General features: G+C 42.3%; 2 protein-coding genes across 4 annotated transcripts in view; one reads left to right on the top strand and one right to left on the bottom strand.

The window, feature by feature from the left end:
• Window positions 1-12: 12 nt before the first annotated feature.
• LOC119118407 (cytospin-A-like) lies at window positions 13-4,428 on the bottom strand. The gene is made up of 13 exons (XM_037245425.1): window positions 4,084-4,428; window positions 3,609-3,682; window positions 2,795-3,259; window positions 2,495-2,568; window positions 1,925-2,427; window positions 1,768-1,849; window positions 1,591-1,666; window positions 1,346-1,450; window positions 1,236-1,275; window positions 1,076-1,169; window positions 893-1,009; window positions 756-815; window positions 13-678 (listed from the first exon to the last, which is right to left on the bottom strand). The coding sequence occupies exons 2-13, from the start codon at window positions 3,637-3,639 to the stop codon at window positions 547-549; spliced, it is 1,779 nt and encodes a 592-aa protein (XP_037101320.1). The 5' UTR covers window positions 3,640-3,682; window positions 4,084-4,428; the 3' UTR covers window positions 13-546.
• Window positions 4,429-8,306: 3,878 nt separating this feature from the next.
• LOC119118400 (disks large-associated protein 2) overlaps window positions 8,307-24,756 on the top strand; it is a 31,029-nt gene continuing 14,579 nt past the window's right edge. For 2 of the 3 annotated variants that reach the window (XM_037245412.1, XM_037245413.1), the window contains exons 1-5: window positions 8,309-8,925; window positions 19,083-20,230; window positions 20,922-21,136; window positions 21,543-21,699; window positions 22,879-23,098. In XM_037245412.1, coding sequence (XP_037101307.1) covers window positions 19,148-20,230; window positions 20,922-21,136; window positions 21,543-21,699; window positions 22,879-23,098 — 1,675 coding nt within the window. In that variant the 5' untranslated portion in view covers window positions 8,309-8,925; window positions 19,083-19,147. Of the gene's footprint in view, window positions 8,926-19,082; window positions 20,231-20,921; window positions 21,137-21,542; window positions 21,700-22,878; window positions 23,099-24,756 lie in introns of all 3 variants that reach the window. The other variant, XM_037245414.1, reaches the window with a different exon arrangement.

The raw sequence follows: 24,756 nt of genomic DNA on the forward strand, positions 1-24,756 counted from the left end.
AATCTACCCCATCCTTTATATGTATGTATTCATAATAGTTGCTTTTATTTCCAGTACCCAATTCATAAAATTTAAAAGGTAATAGTTTTATGCAGACAAATTAGACCTTTATTTTTGCATTAAGTCTCAGGCAACAACTTGACAACTTTAAAAAAAATAAAAATAAACACTGACCCTGACATGTTCCTCAGACAAATAGGATTAAAAACAATATTCAGTTTATGTCTAAGTTTGGCAGGCAATGAATGTGACCATTACAAACAAACATGATGAGGCTTAACGGCCAAGATAAATAATGCTAGTGTCCCTATAGTCACCTTTAAAGTGCTCATTTTCTTCAAAAAGAAATTCAGTGCAAACCAGTAGTTCAAAGCCCACCAAAGTTCTGTGAGATTTATGGATTTATCATTAAAAAAAAAAAAAAATGGTTGTGCAGTCAGTGCAACAAACCTGCTTGCTTATCTTACCCAGCGTGAGCAACGCCGTTAGAGAAACTACTACTGGGGACTTGCAAGGCAACACGGAGCGTAAAAAATAATCGCAGAGTCATGTTACAGTCACACAGTCGACACTATAGGTAGTGGCTACCTCCATCTCAAAGTGACGAAATATGCTTTCGACATAACGTAGTACTTTATGCCAGTCTGGACCTTCATCCGTCAGCATCTCGTCCACCGACTGCCGCACGGTAACCATGAAAGTGCAAAATAAACATTAGCAGGGTCAAAACAATATTAATGAGGATAATCCCTCACCAGAGTAGCTTTGATCCCAATGGACTCTCCTGTCCGAAAAGCAAGATTTAAATTTTCTTTCTGGAGGGAGGAATAAATGGCATTGGAGAAGAAAAGCAGCTTTTACAAAAATGTCAACCATCTTGTGTTACTCCTACCTTTTCTGCCGGGTTGAGACTGTTGTAAGGGATACGAGAAGGCAGATAGTTATGATACAAAGCACAGAAGGCCAAACCGTCCACCCAACAAGTGCTGAAGTTTGTGATCTCAATGTACTGGAAATGAAAATGCTCATTTGAGTATGCATGAACACTCCCAAACACTCATTTGCAATCTCCAACCTGATAGCCTCTGGTGCGACTTTGACATTGGTTCAACATGACCTGTCTTGTGCTGCAGTGACGTCGCGGCGGAGCGCGTGTCGATTCCGGAGGTCTGGAAAAGAAGTCAAATGTGCTTCCGACTTTGCTTACTGTTCGATTCATTCAAAGCCGTACTCACTTGATAACAACATCTGAGTGTGGGTTTTCTTCCTGTTTTCCTGCAACATATAAAAACAAAAGTTGGTGTTCAAATTGTTTGGTCTCAGGGGCAGTTGGGGTACAAATTACCCAGAAGTGGCTTTGTGTATGCGGCTTCCATTTGACGTTTGGACGCATAGGAGAGGACATTTGCTTTGGATGAAGTCTCCGAATCTCCAACAGTCTTCACTAACACTGTAAGAGTTTTTTTTGAGGGGGAAATTGGATATTCTTTTGGCTATACCGCAACTTAATGTGAAGTACACTGCTAATATATTGTGCTTGCATCTCAAAATAATGAAGTTAAAAATCTTTTGCGTCAGTCTTAGTATTACCTGTCTGACAACCTGACAAGTTGTCCTGCCGCTTTAAAAGATGAGACAGCTTCCTCCCTCGCGTTGGCTCTTCTTTCTGCCAATTAAAAAAATATATATAATAATAATAATTCTAATTAACATGAGCAATTTTTTTTTTACATTAAATGGGTTCTGTATGAACTCCATGCACTGTACCTTCGGTAATGGCAATGTGGATCTTGTTTTTATCGAGTTATTGTTATGAGAGTCAAGAGGCAATTGGAGACGGGGCACATTCCTGAGGGAGAAAAGTAAATATGAAAAAGTGCAAGCATGAAATCCAATACAAGACAGATTGGGAACTTACAAAGACCTTTCAGATGACATCAAGGTCTTCTTTGGATCACTCGCACCTCCATTTTTTTTCTGCAGAGCATCCACGTACGCCTTTCCTCTACCCCTTGCTGTCAGCTGCGTGCTTGCTGACTTTGGGGCATCCTTCTCATCAGAAGCTTCATGCTCCTCTTGTTTTTTCACACTTCCCACGTCAACCTTCGCCATAAAATTGCTCAATTTCATCTCATGTCGCCCCGCAGGGTTGCTTTTGTCTTCTGTGAACCTTCCATCCATTTTCTCCTGCTTTTTTTCCAGTGAGGACAGTTGAAATGACTTGTCCGTGTGTTTGGAGCGTAGACGTTGCAGCTCCCGCTGAGTCTCTTGCAGCTTTTCGTGGGTCTGGGCCAGCTGCTGCTGCAAACATCTGCGGTCCTCCTGGAGCTCGATGAGGGCCTGATCCGATTCCGTCCGCATCCGCTCAGCCGCGGAAACAGTCACCAGCAGGTCCAACTGGAATTGCTCCCACTCTGACTTCTCATTCTGTAGAACAAAAATAAATAAATTCCAAGGCCTTACAAAATTCAACAAGTTTGCAGAGGGGACTCACCTTTAGAGTCTCCTGCAGGATGTTCACGTCCTCAGCCAGTTTGTCTCTCTCTGTTATCAGATGTCTGACCAGTTCTGACAAGATAAAGAAAATGTCAAATTAATGTTAATGAGAATAAATGCTGATGAATGTCTAGCGAGGGTTTTTTATTTTTTTATGTGCTGCCATCTTGTGGAATCAATTGTAATTTTTAGACTAACAACACCACACGAGCAGGATTCGAATCCCAATCCCAGTGTCCAAGGTCACATTAAATCTGAGCCAACCAACAAGACTGGGAGCTAAAAAGACGTGGCCTACCTACAGCTTCCGTGGTGGCATCCGTGCTGAGGTTGAGGCCCAGCATGGTGCGGTGAGGCTCCATCAGGCCCGGCAAGGCTTGACTCAGCTCCTCTCCGGACGTCTCGGCCGCAGCCTGGGGCTCCAGCCCGCTGTCGTTCTCCAGCCCGCTGTCGTTCTCCTGCCAGCTCTGCTCTAACGGCCATACCCTGGACGAATGCTCCGATGTCAGGCTGCAAAGATTGATGGCCGGGGCCTCGTCGTGGCTCGCCACTTCGCCTCTCTCATCCGAAGAATTTTCGTTGCTCAAAACGGCCCATTCGGAGGGTTGTGTCACTGCCAAGCTGGTACCCAGGGAGGCGTCGGCGGCCATTTTGAGCGAGGGTGTTTGCGACTTGTTGGCGAAGCTTGCGGAGGACATGGCCAGGGCTGCCAGATCCGTCTCAGAGGGCATTGCGAGAGCTTGGAAGAACTCCAAAGGAGAACCTGAGTGCAGGGAAAGGAAGGTTAAAGGTTAAAAGGAGTGTAGCAAACGTCCACGTTATAACGTGCTCACTAACACTCACGCTCATTCACTCCAAAAAATACCCAATCATTATTTCGTTCACTCATTTGTAATGTGTAATTTTGTTTTAGAGTGTGTGCATTAAAAACATTTATTTAAAACAAATATTGTGTGGAGTCAGATATCTCCATCATCTCACTGGCTTGCAAGAAAACAAATCTGACAAAACATTTTAAAGGATAGACTGATTTAATTTTTAATTTGGGAAAGTTACTTAGGAAAAATCAGACTAAAATATTGTGTGGGACTTTTCTGGAGAACGTTATGCACCTGCTGAGGAGCTGTAGTTCATATTCCCCATTTTGATGCAGGATTAGATGATGTCTGGACAAGAGGGAGGCAATCTAAAAGGGAAAAATAAAAAAAGATGACTTTGAACAGTGCATATATATATATAAATATATATATATATATTTTAGCAATACAAGTATTACAAGATTCTGCATTATTAAAAACATGGCAACTCTGAAGCGACAGCAAAATGACAATCAACTAGAATCCTTTCCATTTCCAATGTCCTTGATTGACCTCATAGTGTGACGTTGGCGACATATTAAACGTGTCAACATTCATCGGCTGCAATGACGCGCTGGTGTGAGAATTGCTCCTTTTCAAAACCGATTCGGACTTTTGCAGGAATCTTAGTGTGAAAATGGAGTGGCTCCAGAGAGCACAAACTCCTCGTCCCAAAACTACATTTTAATGATTAAATACGCAACAGTGAGACATTCACACACACTCGTACCTTTGCACGTTTTTCACTTCCTGGGCCGGTTCAAGCCAAGCGTCCACGCCTGCAGATCTATCTCCGGCCCCTCCTCGAAATCCACGAAAATGACGTGCATGGTTGCTCTAATGTGCATAGAGCTTTAGATATGCAGGCGCCATTCCGAAGTTAATGCGGACTCTGAAGCTGCACGGTCAGCACTCCAAAACTGCTACTTCCTCGTCAAAAAAAAAAAAAAAAAAAAAGACGGAGGAACAGGCGCAGCAATGCAGTTCGGTTTTTATGATAAAACGATCAGGGGAAACGGTCAAATTAGTAAGTCTGAATAAATACGCACTATTTTTTTTCTTAACACGTATTATTGAAAAAGCTACAACAAATAAGTAAATAGCTTCAACAAAATATTACCTGTGCAACGTATATAACTTACCCAGAACATTTCGGACGTGTTTCTTTTATTTACAGGTAGAGTTCAACACCTGACAATGAAACAAAGGAAATCAGAAGCCTGAAAAACGTCACATCCGGAAAATTGAATCACGAAAAGTGTTTCGGTAAAAGGAATTACATGGGTAGCTTGAGAGTGAGATGTTACTCCTGAATATCACATATAAATGTAGGTTTAAAAAATAAATAACCATAAATGGTACGTAAAAAGCAAAAATAAATAAATGAAGGAATAAATACAAAGTCCAATCACACTTTGCAAGGCGTATTGAAATGAATTAGAATATTGTAGAAAAGTGCATTTGTTAAACTAGTAAAAAACAACTGAATTAATCTATATTTTGTAGATTAACATATATTTTATAGCTCGCCATTTCTGACCTATTTTCTACATAAATGATTTTTCGTAGGCTTTAAGATTTAAATAATCGAAATTCGAAAACATAATTGAAAAAAGAACTATATATATTTTTTCTACTTTAAGTCAAATCCAAATGGTGTTAAAAGAAGAAGCTATATTTGTTCTGCCCACCCCCAATTATCGACATAATAGCAAAGAAGCTGGTAAGAGTCATCGAATGTTTTGTGATTGTCCTACAGTACCATGGACAGCGAAAGCGGCAACAGTGGTGAAATGTTGCCATCTAGCGGCCAATCCTTAACACGCACAAGAACGTAAACTGCTAATTATGAGCAAGACAATTTACACATAAAAGACGATTTTAACTTTTTAGATCACATTTTATTTGCAAAATGTAACGTTTATACAAATAGGGAATGTTTAGTTATTTAATGAGAAAGGAAATTTGTGTTTAGTAAATAATTTATCTGCTTTAACTGCTTTGTGGCAGTATAATGAAAAAGTCGGTTTACTATCCTTTTAAACGACGCCACATTTATGAAACCATATATTTGTGTTTTGTATCTTGTTTGGTGGTGTGGATAATTTAAATAGAAAGAAACAAGACATATTGGCAATTTAACAATGCATTGATTCAAGCGTGAGTCGAGTTTGGAGGAACCATCCACAACCACAACAGAATGGCACCTCCTCCTCATGCTGGTCAGCAGCCTGCTCACATGCTGTTGTGGGAGGCCATCCCATTCTTCAACCACAATTTGTCAGCTTGTGGGGCAAGTGGTGTCCTTTGGAGGCTGGCTTTCAGTCCCAGACTGAAGAGGCCTAAGTGCTCCGGACGCTGTGCAGAATCGGACCCTGTTGGCGTCTCGTCTCCTTGTTTTGATATTTTAATTTGATTTATTCTATAATTTTATTATTGTGCAAGTCCACCTAACCCTAACAATTAAATTCAAATGAGGTGGCATTTAATTTCTATCCAACATCAAAATGACGATTTCGTTCACACAGAGGCGTTTTAGTGCGTCTGTCTATTTATAGAAGTTGCTAAGAAGTTGTGACTGCATCACAACATCCTTGCAAGTGTGCTTGCAGACTTTAGAGGGGTGGGAATAAAAATGGCGTCAGACGCGATCGGGAGCGTTACACCGCATCTGGACGAGTTCTGCACACATCCATGCACGCAAGATGCCTCGAGACTCTCGCCACCTCCTCGCGACGTGGAATCACGCGCACGTTCCCCGTGGGAATAACTGACCATCGCGGACATGATTGCCGCTCGCCGGTGGTGGAAGAACCTCGTCAGAAAGTGACCTTCGCCGTGAAAGGAACATGTCAGCCATGAAGAAGGTAACGAACCTGCAGCCAAAGCGTGTTTTTCCTGATAGATCACGTGGGCATGCACACCAGAGGGTGGAAAATAAAAAGTTGTGCAAAAATCTCAATGGTGTGAGTGTGAATGGATGGCATCAAGTACAGGTATCTCCACTATGAATTGAGCGTCCCCCCCATTAAGCCAATGTTTACTGTACTGAAGTGACTCAGCCGTATTGAACACATGTCTTTGTGTCACAGGTGTTGCCATGGTTACTCCAGACTCACTGCTGCCTTTTCGTGGACAAAGATTCAGGTAAGATGTAGTGTTTCTTTCAGCAACGCAGTCTTGATAGATACATTTGGTGATTTTTTTTTTTTTTTTCATGGGATTTTGACCAATTTGATAAATGTGAGAGACTCCACACATGCACATGATTGTTTTCAGCCGAGGTCACAGAAAGTTCGGAAGCATGGATAGAAACAAGGCAAGGGATGTGCTCCTGCTCTGACTTCTTTTGCTTGGCCGCTTATTAGATTCTGTATTTTGTATTTGAAGTACGAGGATGAAAGGTTAAGAGTTCAGATGTGGTCATTTTTTAACAGTACACCGCCACAATGTAGTACCACTAAGTGGCAGTGTTTTCCTGAATAACATAGGACTGCATCGTTTTTAACCACATCTGCCAAGACACTTTCAATATCTGAATTCCCAACATCATTTCAGCATAGTGTATGACAACTCGAAATGTGTCAAGCGAAAGAAAGGATCCTCGATTTTAATGGAACAATGATGCTCCTTTACAGTTTAAGTTTGCATCGATTCCACACTTAATTTTTTAGGCTTTCGTCTCAAACATTTTAGTATGGATTTTATGTTCATCGTTATCATCTCATTGTTTAACACAAAAGTCACTATTGTGAGCAAAAGTATTTTTTTTTTTTACCCAAATATTGATTTCATTCATCATGAAGGATTAACTCCCATTTCTCTGTTGGCCTTGTGTTGTCCTTGTGTCTTCGATCTGCCTTCGTTTACTCCTCAAGAGAACAACGCTCGCATTTCTCTTGAGCACGACCTGCACTCAATGGGAATGCCAATGAGCTGCACTCATGGCTTCAAATCAACCCAAAAAAGATATTTGTGCCATTTTCATATTGTCTCTTGACCCCAAAGTTCTGCTGTGCTGCGGGGCACAAAAGAGGCTGATTAAGTAAAAGAAATGTTAGACTGGGTGGACTTTCAAGTTCTAGTTTGGAAAAGGATTGGTCAAGGTATAACAATGAACAACAATGGGACTGAGTAGAGCAAAGATCTCTAAAAAAGTTGTGGGCATCCTTTTAGAAGAAAACAAAATTGGATATGTCAGAATTTTGTCATTCGGTGAAAAAAAAAAATAAAAAAAAAAAATAAAAATAATAATGCCATAATCAGCATACCAAGTGCAAAACATATATATATTATTCAGATTTGTAGCAAAATGAAAGTGTCCGTTCCTTGGCATAACACCAAATCGTTGACAGAGATGAAGTAGTTGTTACAGAATCCAGCTCATTACCATGAAACAAACTTGCATAGCAATCAGTGGAGCAACAAACTCTGCCAAAGTCCAACAATCCCAATTTGGATCACTTCCAAATGATGCATTTTTTATATAAAACTTTAGAATAAAAGACACAATTGGTGGATCCTTGATAAATATCCACCCAATGTCCATCAGCTCCCACAAATCAAATACCCCAAATTTAGAGGACATAAATTGAGACATTTTTTTTTTTTTTACTTGTTTAAATATAGATTTTTGTCACCTCTTCCAGCCATGTATGCTATAGTTATTACGGAGTGCTTTTAAAAATAGATACATAGATAATAATAATTCATTGAATGAATTAATTTCAGAGATTTACTGATGTCATTTTTATTAACAAAAAAAACCCAATGACATCCACACATCTGGAAAGCTCAGAATCAGCCACCAAAATTGTGGTGCACCACATTTTAGACCTGCTCTTAGTTAGTCTAAATTCTGTCACCAAATTGTCAGGCCATGAAAAAAACTTCCATTTCATTTGACTGGTTGTGACGTCATCTTGGCGACAGTGACGATAGGTGATGTTGGCCGAGGCTTTAAGGAGCTTGACGTTTGGTAACATACACTAGTCAGAGATTATCACCTGTGACTCATCAAGTGCTAACAAACCACCACCACCGCCTGGACACAAGCGAGGAGAAGGTTTAAATGCAGACTGTGAGGAAGGGATGTCAGCATGCATGCTGATGGGGCTCCAAGCAAGCGCATGGTGCAACAGCGCTGCAGAATCCTGAATCCAGCGCCTTGGAGAATCCGCGTCCTTGTTTTGCGGTGATGTGCGGGAGCCTGTGAAACAAGCAGCTCACACTACTGCAGTGGAGGAGTAAATGCGGAGCCCAACAGTGCTCCAGGTGATCCACAGCAGCCCAGCCCGGCACGCTGCTGTCTCCTCTTGCCTTCCCTCTCCTCCTCCTCCTCCTCCTTCCCCCTCCCCCTCCTCCTCCTTCTCCTCCTCCGTCTATGCTCCGTTCGTCTGAGGGCTTTGCAAAAAAAACCAAAAAAAAAACGGAGCAGAATAGCAGAGGAGAAACCCCGCTTGCCCATCTCTGATGTGAAACACCTTCTCGGCTGGCGGCAGCTTCCCAGTCATCGTGTGATGACACACAGCGTATGTGCTCCAATGCCTCGGCAACATAGGCTCGCTGCACGGTAAGACGGCTCCTCCACATTATTTATTTTTTTCCCCACAAAACTGTTGCATTGTGAATTGGTAGATGAGAAGTTGCTATGTCTGCATGTCCTTAGCATCTGTAGCTTTTGATTTGGGTGAAGAGGCTCCTCCACTCATTCACAATGTTCAGGTGTGTGTCCATACGCAGTATCTGTGTGTGACAGAATCCAAAAAAGGATGGGGAGGGATTGCCCCTCATCCATGCTTTTCCGTGAGCAACAAGGGGATTTTTATCTCAACTATCTGACCAAACAGCTTAACATCATTCACACTGCGACTTTTTTTTTGTGCTCCAAATTATTTAATGATATTGGATTCAACATTTCTATTGATTTGGTTGGCGCCAGAGGGGAGCTGAATAACCTAACATCTCAATACATTGTGATTTGACAAAGTGACTTTAAGGAGAGGTGAGAGGGGGCTAAAGGAATACCAAGTCGCCATTTGTCCGATTTTGGGAATTCTGCTGGTCAGCTCAAAGCCTGACGTGACCTCATGAAGGTTCAGCCTATATTCTCGCATCCAAATTAGTTCTGGCTAATAAACTTGATGCTGCAGTGATATCAAAAATCCAACCCCCTGCTGTTTGAGAGGGCTTCAGGCGTTTTGGATTCCTGCGGGTGAGTGGGTGTCTAAGCTAAAACACTTGTGCTATAATTATGTACAAACTGGGCGCAAAAGAAAAGTCAAGCTGCATTGCTCATGAACTGAAGGCACCATAAAACCTGGATGGAAAACTATTAGTTTGTGGTTATATCCCGTTACGTATGTTATGGGACTACTGCCCTCGTTTAAACTTCTGACTGCTGTGGTAAAAGGCACGAAGATTCAAAAGTGATGTACTGTATTACGCAAGAAGTCGATTTTGAGATTATTTATTGATTTGCCATGTTTTGGCTCTACCAAGTTCTATGGCGGTTGATATTTGGTTTGCTATGTGAGTTTTGGAGGCAATCAAAAATTGATTGTGTTTAATCCCAATTAACTGCATTTTACAATGTACATGCTCAAATGTTTTTTTTTTGGCTCGGTGGTCTTTCAAAGTGTGTTCGAATGGTCTGAGAATAACCGCAATCCTACTTTTCCATTTTTAATCCTCACAAGTGCTTCTTTGGAACATGACCATGTTAGGTAGTGAGCAAGGCTTGTGTGGGGGTGTACGAGTGAGTGGAAGGGTGAGTTTGAGAGTATTCAGAGAAGTCCGCTTCAGCATAACTTATGATGGATATGTGTGTTGACAACATAAACGGACGTTATGTCTTCTTTGTGTATACGCTAAAGTATCAACCTGGCCCAAGCTTGAATTTCCCACTGCACCATTTATTTCTTGGCACCAGACCGACTCTGTCATTGTCACCAAAGCATCTGCCGATAAAAGGGCTTTTCCATCATGACACCTCTGCTTGTAGCACACGACCGACACAAATCGACAAACCCATTCAACTCCCAAGCTTGTACGTTACGTCACATATTATTACGTCAGATCAACTTTTACACACGTAAAAATACAATCAACTTCGGAGCTTCCGGAGGAAAACCCTTCAGCGGGTGCGTGCTGTAGGTAAAAAAAAAATAAATGTTGCAGTTATTAGTACAATCACCCTCCTGGTGTGTGGTGCTATGGTTTGGCTTCCCTAATGAGGACTAGATTCATCTTCAGTCTCTGACAGTATGCTGAGCGGGAAATGTTGCTCTCCAGCCTGTTTCCATGGAGATGCTCACGGTGCTGTAGCACCCCACCACACAACCAAACCACTCCCCCCCACCACCCCGCTTCTGCTGTACATTCCAGCAAAGAGTGCCGCTTCATAAGACGGATCTGGGCCAGTGTGTGTGTGTGTTTGTGCGGGGGGGGGGGGGGGGGGGGGATAATAACGGTGTGTTCAAGTGCTGCATATTTCCACATGTGTTTTGTTGTTTGCTGTCAGTGAGTGTGTTGTCTCTCATGCTGTCAGTCATACTCTTTTAACATGGGTGGGTGTGTCATCAAGGCTGAATTACCAAGCAATCGTCAATATTGACAAACCGTAAAAGCTAATGTACTGTGTGTCCTATATATATATATGTGTGTGTGTGTGTGTGTGTGTGTGTGTGTGTGAGCAAGACACATTGTGAGTCAGAGGAACAGAGCGAGGCGAGGGTGGAGAGTGCCATCGGGAGAGTGAGAGGGTGAAGAAGGTCAGAAGCGGAGACGACCAATGACAAAAAGACCCTTCGTGTAATGGATGCCCAAAATGGTCGTTAAGCTTTCACGTGGATAGTTTAAAGTCTTTTAAGATTTATAGGTACTTGATTTTTGCTTGCAAGTCCTTGACATAAAAAAAAGAAGTCTCCACCATTGCAGTAATTTAGATCAATTTAAAGAATAGCATAGACATTGCACAAGTAAGTAAGATACAAAATTTTATTGCCACTAATTACACTGTCGCATTAAATGATGGGTATTGCAGATTAAACACTAAATTTCCTCTCACGCATTTAGAGACCAAAATAATCACGTATTGCTACAATAAGGACAACGCAGATATTGTACTTTAACGAAAAGCAATGTTTCCAAAACTTTCTTTCCTTTCTGCATTCTCTGCATACAAAGGCAATAATAGCGAATTAATTGTCTTGTGAAATACAAAAACGAAACACAGCCACTCTGCGTGATGGGAAAAATGATCGGACTGCCTTCCTCCATGTTTTGTAACACTCTCATGTGTTTGTTGTTTTTTTGGGAACAGAGTCTGCAAATCGTGATAGGGGCTCATCTCATTACAAAGATGTACTCTGCATTTTCTTTTCGAGTGTGTGTGAGTTGACATTACCAGATGGCTTTGACTCCTCTTTAGTGTCATGCTACTCGCTGCGTGTTAATAGTCAAAGTGCTCTGATTCACACTGGGTACAAGCACCTACCAGGTGCTATGTGTCCACATGGAGAACTTAGAGCGCTAATGTTATTGTGCTAAATCCCAATTTGCTTGTTCAGGCAAGTTTTTATTTTTTTTGGTCCACAAGCCATATAAAGACTGAGCTGTGTATTATTTTGCATTACATTTAAAATGGGCACTTGGACATTGTAAATAAAGATGCCACTCGTCAGTGTGTAGCATCACTTTCCGCTCCTGCTCGTCATTCATTGAGATCACGTAAAGGTTGTTTGGAGATTAATAAAAAGGGAGGCACGGTCTGGCGGATGATGGAATAACCACGGTTGCCTGGATACTGTGAGACAGCAGAGAAAACACTCCAGCCGGGTCGTATTGTCTTGCGAAAGCAACCGAATGCTTTTTGAAGGACATTTGTCAACAGGTTGGTTTGTGAAGCTTGAGTCACATCATGTCCTTGTAGAGTTTCCTACAACCTGAGTGACTATGTAAATATGTCTAAATTATTACAGCAACTTTTGGTGACATTATTCTAAAGATGGATGTGTCGTGACGGGCCCTTCTTTGTGCTTCTGTGATTCCTGGGCTCTTTGAGAGACTGACTGTGACCTTGGGAGGAAGCCAAAGTGACTGGGCCTGTCCGGATGACACGGACACTTGCAGCCAGCTGTCCCTTAGTTTGGGAGCAGCACCCGTTAATGAGTCAGCCACTTCAAATCGAGTGGCGTGATCAAGTTATCTGCCTCATTTTTGGGTTGCCAAAAGAGGCAATTCAAGTTGTTGCAGCTTCATTCGCCTTATGGAGTAGGATCTTAGCTTTTTCAAATGGCACAGTTGAAGGCTTAATCCCCTCAAGTTCCGACTTGTAGTAACCATTGAGACCAATGTCTGAATGCACTTATGATGTTCTATGATACTATTTTTTACACCCTTTCATTACACAGTCAAACTCATTTTTGGCGCGGGCTGCAACATAGTCAATGTACCGTATTTTCCGCACTATAAGGCGTACCTAAAAACCTCAAATTTCTCAAAAGCCAACGGTGCGCCTTATATATGGACCAATATTGAGCCACTACAGCAGGCGTGTCCAAAGTCCGGCCCGCAGGCCAAATGTATATATCTTACGTATGGACAAAGTTTTAAAATGGGCCATTCATTGAAGGTACGCCTTATAATCCGGTGCGCATTATCTATGGACAAAGTTTTAAAATGGGCCATTCATTGAAGGTACGCCTTATAATCCGGTGCGCTTTATAGTGCGGAAAATACAGTAGTCACTATGACTGTCAATGCCTTCTATTATGTCTTATAGGCTACACAACAAACTGCTAACTAGTTTTGAAATCAGAGAATAGTAAAAATTCCTCAAATATTTAAAAAAATATGAATGGTAAAAAAAATTGCTAGTAATATCTCTATTTTTTTTAAACGTGAAGACAATTCGTATTGACACATGAAGTCGATGCACAATTTGTCTTTGAGAGACACATAAAATGATGTGGTGGGCCGTGTCTGGCCCCCGGGCCACAAGTTTGACACCGATGCATTACATCGTCAGGAAGTTATTTTGTTTTCCAACAAGGTATAATTTAGCCTGTAATGTTGAAAGATAAAATTGAATTAAAAACATGACACATCAAGACACCACTGCAGGTTAATACGGAAATTTAAAATCATATTGTCCATAAATACCCAGTGAAACGGGTAATGAATCACAGCACTAAATATATGAATAATAAAAGTGCTTTGTCAGTTTCTCTGGCTCATAGCTGTGCCGCTGTGGTAGCCATTTAGTCATGGTCGATCTGTTTAAAAGCCGGCAAAGACAAGGGAATTAGCAATGAGAGAAGGGCATGGATTGTTTCAGCTTGCCTGCCAAAATATGCAAATGGTGTCACAGGAGATCTGAATGTCACCTCAAAAGACGACGGTCTCCATTCACGCGTATGTGAGTGACCAGCCAAGGTGTGTTTGTCGTCTGCGTGTGTTTTGATTTATCTCAAACTCGCATGCCTGAAGGTAAATTGGACACCGCAGAAGCACACTTGAGATGTATTTTGGCACAGTTAGAAGCAGAGTCACACAAATTGCAAAGCCGGTTTTATAATATTCGTCGCCACTTTAGAGCGAATCTCTAAATCAATGTGAATATTCAATTATGTGACCTACCGTATTTTCCGCACTATAAGGCGCACCTAGAAACCTCCAAAAGCCGCCAGTGCGCCTTATAATCAGGTGCGCCTTATATATGGACCAATATTGAGCCACTACAGCAGGCGTGTCCAAAGTCCAGCCCGCGGGCCAAATGTATATATCTTATATATGGACAAAGTTTTCAAATGGGCCATTCATTGAAGGTGCGCCTTATAATCCGGTGCGCCTTATATATGGACAAAGTTTTAAAATGGGCCATTCATTGAAGGTGCGCTTTATAATCCGGTGCGCCTTATAGTGCGGAAAATATGGTAATTCAGTTTATTTGCTTTCTGGCTTTAGTCTCATTGTGAAACAGCCTCGGCCCAATTAATTAAAGCAAGCTAACCCAGAGTAACATATGGCCACCATACTGACCGTCTCATTACTTGTCATGACCAAAATGTAAAAGTAATCACCGTCGCAGTCTAATAACATGATAATGGATTCAGAACAACAGCTGATGGTGTCATTATCACAGCATCCTGTTTTTACCTTCATTAGCAGCCTGCCTTGGTGTGCTAACAGAAAGCTAGAGGAGAGAATTCTGCAATTGTCCTTTCACTCCGAGCAAAAATGGAGATAAGTGTGTATATGGAGTGTATGTTTATAGACCTATCGAAATAAACAAAAGCAGAGTTGCCATATAATTTATGCACTTGTTGCCCAGCTTCTTCAAATTGTTCAGATAAATCACTTTCCCTGCGGGAAAATCAATGTGCGGCACACTCGGGCATGAAGCAAACACAGCTATTGGCCCACCAATGAAAACAGAGTTCCCTCACTTAAGGCATAATGTGTTTATGAATGATGCATTAAGGTACAGTCTGTTTAAAACTGTAATTTACTTTCTTTAAAATGAACTGATGTAAGGGTTGGCATATTAGATATAAATATTATTATAAATATACCATTTTGACATATTCAGACTATTTGTTGCTTGGACGACCCAGGCAGCAACGGTACTTTGCACTGAGACTGCGTCTTAATGACGATGGGCACGTGCAACCTATTAAAACTAACAGCTCTCCAAAGTCTTTATGGGAATTATAGTAATGTGCTGTTTCAAATGAATCCGGTTGTGGTAATTGTGGATTTATTTTAATAACGGCAAGAATCGGAGGTGCGGTACTAACTTCACTATGTCAGCAATTAGAGAAAATAATGATGCAATATTGCAATTGCAGGGATCAGAATTTTCTAACACGGATTTAGACTATGAAAGGTAATTAAAGGTTTCGAGGATGAATTGCTCACCTTTACCCCCTGACGCTAACTGTGGCAGTTGTTTGTTATCAGACGTTTAACAGACTAAGTTGGCGACCGAATACAGAAATATTTATATATAAAGAAACTACCAGGATATAATGCTAATTGTGGTTTACAATGAACAATAAATCCCCTTCGGGAATATATATGTACCTCTAAATCCACACAAATCTTGTTTGTACTATGTGATATACGGCTTCCGCATTAAATTTCAGGATAAACCTAAATTGCCCCATCATGTTGCGCAATCCCTTTTATTCATTTCCTCTTATTCTCACCAATGAAGATGCTTGCTAGTTATTTTCGGCTGTGAAATGAAAGTCTTTCAGGCTTTTGCTACTTTTAAAGACTCTCCTAAATGAATTGTGAACTGCATGGCGACAATGTGTTGTGACCATTTCTGGTGATTTTGGAATTTCAGGCCAATCTGCCTTTGTGTGTAAAAGGGAGGCTTTACGGGTGACTAGTGATAAACGACGAGATCCTTATTTGGCCATTTCTTCTGTGTTAGGATGGAGAGAAAAGGAGAGTGTCCAAAAGTGTGAAGCATCACTGTAGCATCAGTCAGTGTCTGCCTTCTGCAACAAGAACAGCGGTAGGCTGAAGTGGGCGGAAAGGAAACGGAATCGGGCCTCTGCTGCAAACTCCCTAACCATTTGAATATGATGTTGCAAGATGGAGCGCTCGTTCCTCTTATATATAACATTTACCGCAATCCTTGTGTATGCATGAGCGCAGGCGACTACTTTTTTTGAGAAGCCGTATTGATTGTTTGTCTTGGTGATGATACACGATATGGAAAGGGGGAATTGGAAAAAAAAGTCATCTGCCTTTTCAGTACATTTTTGATTAAACGGCTTTGTATCAAGGTTAAAACTCATTTGACTGATCACCTGTCAATCACAGAGCTGAGACAGACCCAGGAAACTAATCACATATTTAATCACACATGCGGGGCAATTTAGAATCTTCAATTGGCCTCTATGAAATTGTATAATTGAGATGATGTTTTCACTTTCAGCGTTGGCGGACCGGACCCTTCCCACCTGCCCAATATTGTGCTTCCCTTCGTATTATATTGGCTGATTCAACCGTGTTGTAATGTGTTGCTATTTTGTGTGCAAGACTAATCTGAAGCTTATGCTCGGTCCACAGCAATAAAAAAAAAAAAAACACATGGAGAAAGCATTTTTCACTGCAGTGATTCATGCTCTACAGTTTAGCTGCCTGTTGCTCCGTACGTCCCTGTGGCATTTAGCTAGCTGTGTATTGGTGTGGAGGAGGAAAGCTTCATTTATGCCAAGTTATGCAACCATCTTGGGAAATGCATGGACATGAGATGACTGTAGCAAGGCTGCACGGTTTTAGTTATAGCTAAGCAGCTGGCAGCATGAAGTCAAAAAGCAGAGCATGCAAGTGAGGCTTTCCCCTCTTTTTTTTTTTTTTCTTCTTTCCCCCACTGGCCCTCCCCTCCATGTGTGACATCTTTCTCAGGATGAAAGTGGGTTACAAGCTGCATCAGGTGCTGACAAAAGCAGATTTAAGGTAGTGAGGAAATAGCCTGTGGCGCTTACAACACAATAATGGTTGCCAAAGCTGCAAGGCAAGAAAACTCACCTCTGCATCTCACATGCATTTAGCGCGTGTTCTGGAAATGACGGCGTGTAATTGGAAATGTCAAGTACATTATAGTGGACAAAACATTGGGACACTTGCAGAAAGTAAAAATGGGACCAAATGTGGTTTTGCTGTAGCATTCAGTTCTAGTGTATAAACTGAAATGGAAAATCATTGGGACTACCGTATTTTACGGACTATAAGGCGCACCGGACTATAAGGTGCACCTTCAATGAACGGCCCATTTGAAAACGTTGTCCTGATATAAGGCGCACCGGACTATAAGGCGCACCATTAATGTGTCATGTCAGATTTTTAATCCAAATCAAATCATTCTCCATTTTATCTTTTTTATTTCAACTTCAGATGCAACAAATTACTTTATAATCACAAAATAATGAGCCATAGTCTTTTTGATTCATGATTCATAGTCTTCAGCGGGCCACCTATGATTGATTTCATGACACAATGCTTCGGGCCAGTTTAAATTTAGGAATTTAGTCCATGTATAAGGCGCACCGGACTCTAAGGTCGGCTTTTGAGAAAATTTTAGGTTTTTAGGTGCGCCGGAAAGTCCGGAAAATACGGTAATTATTAAATCATTTCGAGCTACGTCAAAGGTCAGATGTAGAGGGAAGGAGAGATTTTTTGCACCCAGTCTAGTTCATCCCAAAGGTGGAGATGATGTCAGCTATTGAATATTGTCTTCATAAAATAAGGACTTATGATCTCATCCTTGGGATGTTTTAAATCTCTGAATAAGGTCAAAGTGCAAGTCTGTTCAGACCATAACAGTTCAAGCAAATATAAAAGAGAAACATCTCGTCTGTAGGTGTCCCCGGAGTTTTAAATTGGGCAGCCAGATAGAAGTTTGCTCAGACACAAATAGGTCAATCCGGGGTTGACGATCGAGGCTAACTCTCCTCCTATATATCCGCTATTGCAAAGAGAGTGGGCGATATTGTCCGAGCTGAGTTCAGAAACTCATCCTCCCCCTCTACTACTGCCTGCAGAGAATTCAGTGCGATGACACAATAAGTTTGTTTTCTCCCAGTTTGTTGAGCCTGCCAGGATCTTCTGCCTTGATGTCACCTCCCACACATGTGCAAAACTGTACACTGACCACTCGGCTTTGGCCGATAGTGCAGAGCAGTCTGCTGCACGTATTGGATGACCTGAACCTTCAGGGGCTTGTTTATGCTCTTACTTGAGATGAATTTTTTTGAACAAGTTTCCTATAATTCAACAAAATCTTTTTGTCCTCAGCCTTTTGCAGAACCCGCTTAGGGCTTATTGCGTTCTCTAGTATGAGTTTAGTGGTAGCGGGATAATAAATGCAGAAATTTGTTGTTTCTAGATAGATATTGATTAAGAGTTTTACTTTGCTCAATCCTGTCAAGTTGATTGATGAGCGCCCTGGTTGATGAAGTCATTACAGTATGTTCCCAAAACTACATTACAGTGTAAACATGAATCTACACATTCTCATTAGATGTCTGAGCATGTATTGCTTGTCTGCTTTCATTTGATTTAATTTGTAGCCCTAGCAACGCGCTGATGTCAACCACGCTTGAAGGAGTGTGACGCTGACGGACTTCCGGACAGAGATGATGAGTGCAGTGGAAGCAAAAAAGAGAATGCTGCTCACTGAGTTTTCCCAAAAGTAAACCCAGACGTTTCCTTAAAAAAAAAATTGGAACTGCTCAATGTACCATGCTATGCTCTAGTAGCTTTGTCACAATACACACACTACGCGTTCTCAGCCTTTTCTCCGTGGCTCGGATCCACCCAAAACAACCTTGAAAATCCCGGTTACAGAACCTAGGTTTTTCAGCAGCCGTTGCCATGACAACTGTGCAATTTATTTTTGGCTCTTTTCAAATGGTGTGTGAGATCAGAGATCCCGAGTATTATGTAAGAAGGAGTGCACGGTTCTACACTGGGGTTTCCTGCTGCATAGGAGAGTAGTGATTAATGAGCTCAGGGTGCAGGTAAAACGCTGGAAAGTTGGAAAATAGCTCATTCGCCTTTACTACCCACATTGTAACCACTCGACAGTGTCTGAATTTCCTCCTCCTGATTAACAATGTGAGATGATACCAAGAAATGCATCGCATGGTTGCAGGAGGTGCATTTTTAAATTTCTAAAATACCTTTCTTTCTTTTCCTTCACAACAGAGCAGACACCTTGGTCCCGGTCTGGGAAATTCAATGAAGCCAGACGCCTCCCTCCGGCCAGGAACATGAAGGGCTTATCGGGCAGCCGCTCCCAACACCAGATCCCTTTACCCCATGGGCTCGACTACGACCCCTACGTGCATGACTTCCACACGCACCATGGCTCGGACACCCGCCACACCTCCTACCTGCTCAGCCCGACAGAGAGCTGCCCTATGGACTTCCAACATCGCTACTCACCGCGGAGCTCCATTCACTCCGACTGTATGATGATGTCCCCGGTCGTGATGCCTCCCGTCGCCGTGTCCGACCACATCTCCAGCAGCACCTTCCCCCGGATGCACTACAGCTCTCCGTATTATGATTCGGCCACACGGGACGACTGCGTCGCCATAACAGCCTCTGCCACCTCGCCGGCCGTCGCCGCTGCTGCAGCCGCGGCCGCCGCCTCCTCGCACCACGCCGGCACCAAGAGCAATCGCCTCCCCGCCAATCTCTTGGATCAATTTGAGAAGCAAATGCCACTACACCGCGATGGCTTCCACACCTTACAGTACCAGCGTACATCCACCGCCGCCGAACAACGCAGCGAGAGTCCCGGCCGCATCAGACACCTTGTTCATTCGGTCCAGAAGCTCTTCACAAAGTCCCACTCCCTGGAGGGATCGTCCAAGATGAACGGCACAAAAGGCGGCGACATTATAGGAAGCGGATCAGGGAGTTACCATCACCACGGCCATCAGCCTAACAAACACGGCAGCAAGAGGAGCAAGAGCAAAGAACGCAAGCACCGGTCCGGCGGCTGGTGGAGCTCTGACGACAATCTGGATAGTGACAGCACCTACCGTACTCCCAGCGTCATGTCCCGACACCACGGGGAACACATCGCCCATTGTTACCCAGATCCCATACACGGACACCACTTTGGAGAGCTGTCACTCAAGACCTCGAAGAGTAACAACGACGTCAAGTGCATAGCCTGTGACAGTATGGCAATGGCGCCCGAAGGCAAATTCATGAAGCGGAGCTCCTGGTCTACGCTGACAGTTAGCCAGGCAAAGGAGGCCTATAGGAAGTCATCACTCAACCTAGAGAAAACCATGATGCACACCGAGCATAAGCCTTCGCGGACCTGTCACTATCTACAGGTTAGTAAGACGAAAGGATCAAATGTAGCAAAAGTGGTCCGAATATCTGGACGCACAAGCAACTCCCAAGCAGCAGCTGTTGAAAGGGTGTCAATACAGCAGCTCTCTGACTGGCGTTTAACAAGCTTATGAGTCAGCTGGCAGAATCCCTGCAGCTGCCACCTGGCCGCATTGAGCATGTTCTCATGAGAATTCCTTAGGAAGTCACAAAAAATCATTCGTTTTCACAAGCGGCATTGGCAACGAGCAGAAATTTTCAGCCCATTTTTGCGGTCAACTTAGTTTATTTTCCCCGCAATAATAATAATAATAATAATAAATGTGATTGAACGTCTTCGTCTCAAAATGAAATACTGCAGCCTTACCACTTAAAGATTATGTTCACCGAAAAGCAGTCGGCTAAAATGCTAACGTATTAACGAGAGCTTCATTTCTTGGGAGGAAACAACAGACATTTCCCTTCTGTTTTGTGCTTGCTAAGCTATTTAATGACCTGGAAAGTGCATTATTACATTTGGAGATAGAAGCTGAAGTAGACTGGATCTAACTCCCATGGGGGTGTGCTGTGTATCACTTAAATGCCGTCTTTACTTCGGTAGAAGCGAGAGCTTAGGCAACGCTCGTTTAGCTAATTGGGCCCTGTTGTCCTTGTAAATAACTGAAATGTGAAGGCTTTTTTCTTGCCCACAAGGTACCTCAAGACGAGTGGGGAGGATACCCCGGCGAGAAGGATGACGAGATCCCGTGTCGGCGGATGAGGAGCAGTAGCTATGTGAAAGCCATGGGAGAGGTGGACGATGATAGCGGCGATTCCGAAAGCCCCAAGACCTCCCCGCAGAAAAGCGTTCGACCCGATGCGCTGGTCCTCAAGTCAGCCATGCAGAGACCCCATTTCGACACCCATAGGTAGGTCTGGTTTAATGTACCAGTTTGATCATTTTCAGATAACCAGAGCAATCATTTGAGTCATTGAAAGTTTCCTCACAAACTAGAAAGTTCTATAGAATCACATCCCACCCGTCCCTGTTGCTGCGTACGTTTTTATTGCTCTCCATGAGTGTTTGCAGGCAGTGTGAAACAAAGCCAAAATGTGAGAAGGCAGGGAGGCGTCACGCATCTGCCACCCTTCAACCACTTTGCGTCTATTTTCGTTGCTGCGGTCACAGCGGGGTTCTGATTACTCCTACTTTAATTCAAACATACTTCTTTTGTTGTGTTAGAGGGCAATCTCGCTATGGCATATGGTCCAAGGGAAATCGACATATATTCGAATCTATCTAATCAAGTCGATGTGTAACGTCTTATCTCTCAGCCCGGGCTACCGGTTGCACACCATGAGAGAAATGCGGGCCCACCCAAGCGTGACGCTGGACCCGGCCACCACCTTTCATCCGCCGCCCTTCCGCTCTCGCAACCAGAGCTACATGCGCGCTGTCAGCACCCTCAGTCAAGCTAGCTGCGTCAGTCAGGTGAGTGGCAACATGGTAATGCAAATAGATTTATTTTCGATTGTATCTTTAGACGGGTGTGACATTGAGCTAGTCTTATTGGAGGGCGACAGCTAATTGTGTTCTATAGACTGAGATAAATAAGCGTCAATTACCGTATTTTTCGAACTATAAGGCGCGCTTAAAATCTTTTCATTTTCTCAAAAATGCACCTTATAACTAGCCACGCCTTATGTATGAATGTCGAATTTAAGTCGATAAAGTTCGGCTTATTTCTACGAATTTGTTTTCTTTAATTTACAGTAATGCACCTTATACATTGCGCCCTATAGTCCGAAAAAAAATCCTATTTTTTACATGATTGAACTACACTTGAAATTCAATTTTGTCTCAGAATTATGCACACACACAAACAAGCATTCAATGTTCATTTTTGAGTTAACCTACAATTTCATCAGAAAGCCAATCTGCATGTCTTTGATATCTAACTCACTTGTCATCTTGGTCTACCAATGACCTAACTTCCTGACATACCAAATAGCAGACTGCTACTTAGGTCACAAGATTAGCGGCTAGGCACAGGGGCTGTGAGACAAAGCATCATAATTAACCACACATCAACATTTCCAGGTATTTCCCTTTTCATACACCGCTATCAGTTGTGCGAGTCTGTTCTGGAGCTGCTTTGGACCCTGGTGGTTGCCGCAGTAAAATGATTTGTTGAAGTCCGTTAATGGAGAACAAGTAAGAGGAGGGAAAATGTGTTTTTGTCCCAAATCTCAAAGAAGCATCTAAATCATCTTAATATTGACTTGATTAAAAAAGTGAAACATGTAAGTTTACATAAATTATTATTATCAGTATAGGACACTGTGGCAAGAGCAAATACGCCACTTTGAAGCTGAATTTATTTATTTTAGAAATGACTATTAAATGTACCTACTTTGGGGGGGGGCGGGGTTACGGAAGATGAAAAAAAAAAAAATGCTGTGCACTACCAAGCTAACATATTATGTGTGACTGTGTTTTTTTTATTTGATGTTGCCTTTCATGCAGTTTGAAGTTGGTCGGGAATTGTCAGTGGCCATGTCCTTATGCTAACACTCCTTCATATTTGCTGTGCAAAGGGGAAGAATCAAAGTGAGAAAGAGAAAGGAAGAGGAAAAATTAAGGACTGCTATTCCTGTTTTTGTCTCTCAGGTGAGTGAGACTGAGATCAATGGCCAGTTTGAGTCAGTTTGCGAGTCCGTTTTTAGCGAAGTAGAATCCCAGGCTATGGAGGCCTTGGACCTGCCGGGTTCGTTCCGCACTCGAAGCCACAGTTACCTCCGTGCAATACAGGCTGGTTATTCCCAAGATGACGACTGCTTGCCTTCAATGACATCCTCCACTGTCACTTCAACTCTCAGATCCACAACAGGTAAAACAATAACCCGCTAACTGAGAGAGGGCCTAGATTACATAACCTCATGCATCACATGCACAAACTTGACATACCTACATATGTACAGTGGGGAACCCTTGAATTTCTTTTGAGTTTTTTTTTTTAGAGGTTTTTGCATCACCCTGAATGTTTCGATGGATTTGCTTACATGTCTCCATGCATATCTGGATTGCTTAGTTTTTGGGGTGGGAGGGGTCGAGTGCACTCATCACCACACAACAGCACAGCTACATTACATGGCATGTCTACAAAAAAAAAAAAATACAAAAAGGGCCCCGCGCATGTGAAACTGTGGTGTTCTATGTTTACAACAGATGTGTTGTCAGAAGGGCATGGGCAAGGGGTCAGGGAATGGTAGGCTTTTAGAAAATATTTGGGTCAAGACAAACAACTGCTCTGATTGGCTAAAAACTAGAACCATATGATCACATTAAGGTAAGTCGACAAACAAATATATATTCCCTGGCCAGTTGCATTTGCTGTTTACCGTAAAGAGTAAAGCTATGAACCCTATTGAAACATTTTTTTCTTTAAATATGTGCTCACTATAGCCAGCTTTTTTTGTACTTTCCTTTTCTGTCAATTTCAAATGGAAACCGATGTGTGTGTTTATTTTTATTTTTTTGGTTTGTTTCCTGTTCAATTTGGAATTATGTATTTTATTTGAACCGACCAACTTCAGTTTGGTTTCCATCTACAATTTCAGAAGCACTGAGGATACGATAGATGAGTACTCTCCAATCCCACCGTCTTATTTGCTGAACTTGAATTGGCAAATTTACAGCTAACATTTTGGAAGGGCTCCCCTGGTGGTGATTAGCCATCTCCTATCCAAGCTTATCTCTCCTAGGATGCAATATTTACACTGTTCCGAGGAAATAGCGGCCGAGAAATTGTTACTGGGGATTCCTTCAATGAATTTTTTTGACGCTAGCAAACGCTTAGTTTATGTCCGAATTTGATCCCGTGTGGTGCTCTGTAAGGGCAGACGAGCTGCCAACCCCCCCCTCTCCATTTGACCAACCATCTCTTGGGAAAAGAACAACTGGAAGCATCAGTGATGATTGTTGCAGGTATTTTATTAATCCTGAAGCATACATATATCTATGTATATGTGTTTGCACTGCCTTCTCAGTGATTAAAATAGCCGTTAATCGGGTAAACAACTCACTCGATTTGTGACGACAGAAGCAACGCTGACTTTTGTGAGTTGTTTGCAATGTCGCTATTAAGTGTGCGTTAGATATCTGTAAATGGAAATATTTGTATACTTCCCAAAACTTCAACTGCTTTCATTTTTTTTGCATAAAATCGCCACTGTCTCAGATGTATCATACATATGTGAACGTCTTTTTTTCTTTTTTTTTTTCTTCTTCTTCTTCCCATCAAAGTGTGGCTTCTTGTTAAAAAGCGGCGAAGTCTACCCTTTTGGCATTGAGTGTCAGCTGTCTTTGACTGTGGGATTGCAGCCATGAAGTTGGAAGTAGAAGGTCAAATTAGACACCTTGGACCAAATATGTTCAATAGGGTTCATAACTGTTTCTTGGTCCAGTGGCTTGTGGATCGATCACTCTCTTAACATCTTTTCGTTTTGCACTAAATGGCACAAAACTAAAACCTTTTTTTTTTTGGAT

The sequence above is a fragment of the Syngnathus acus genome, chromosome 24 (genome assembly GCF_901709675.1).
Source record: "Syngnathus acus chromosome 24, fSynAcu1.2, whole genome shotgun sequence".
NCBI classification, from domain to species: Eukaryota; Metazoa; Chordata; class Actinopteri; order Syngnathiformes; family Syngnathidae; genus Syngnathus; species Syngnathus acus.

What these genes read in the sequence shown, in the direction of transcription:
- LOC119118407 (XM_037245425.1), bottom strand. Translation starts at nt 3,639, where the DNA reads ATGGGGAATATGAACTACAGCTCCTCAGCAG. An exon ending in TCCTGCAGGAGACTCTAAAG is followed by an intron (nt 2,428 to 2,494) that starts GTGAGTCCCCTC and finishes TTTGTTCTACAG; the next exon opens with AATGAGAAGTCAGAGTGGGA. An exon ending in CTTGTCAGGTTGTCAGACAG is followed by an intron (nt 1,451 to 1,590) that starts GTAATACTAAGA and finishes AAACTCTTACAG; the next exon opens with TGTTAGTGAAGACTGTTGGA.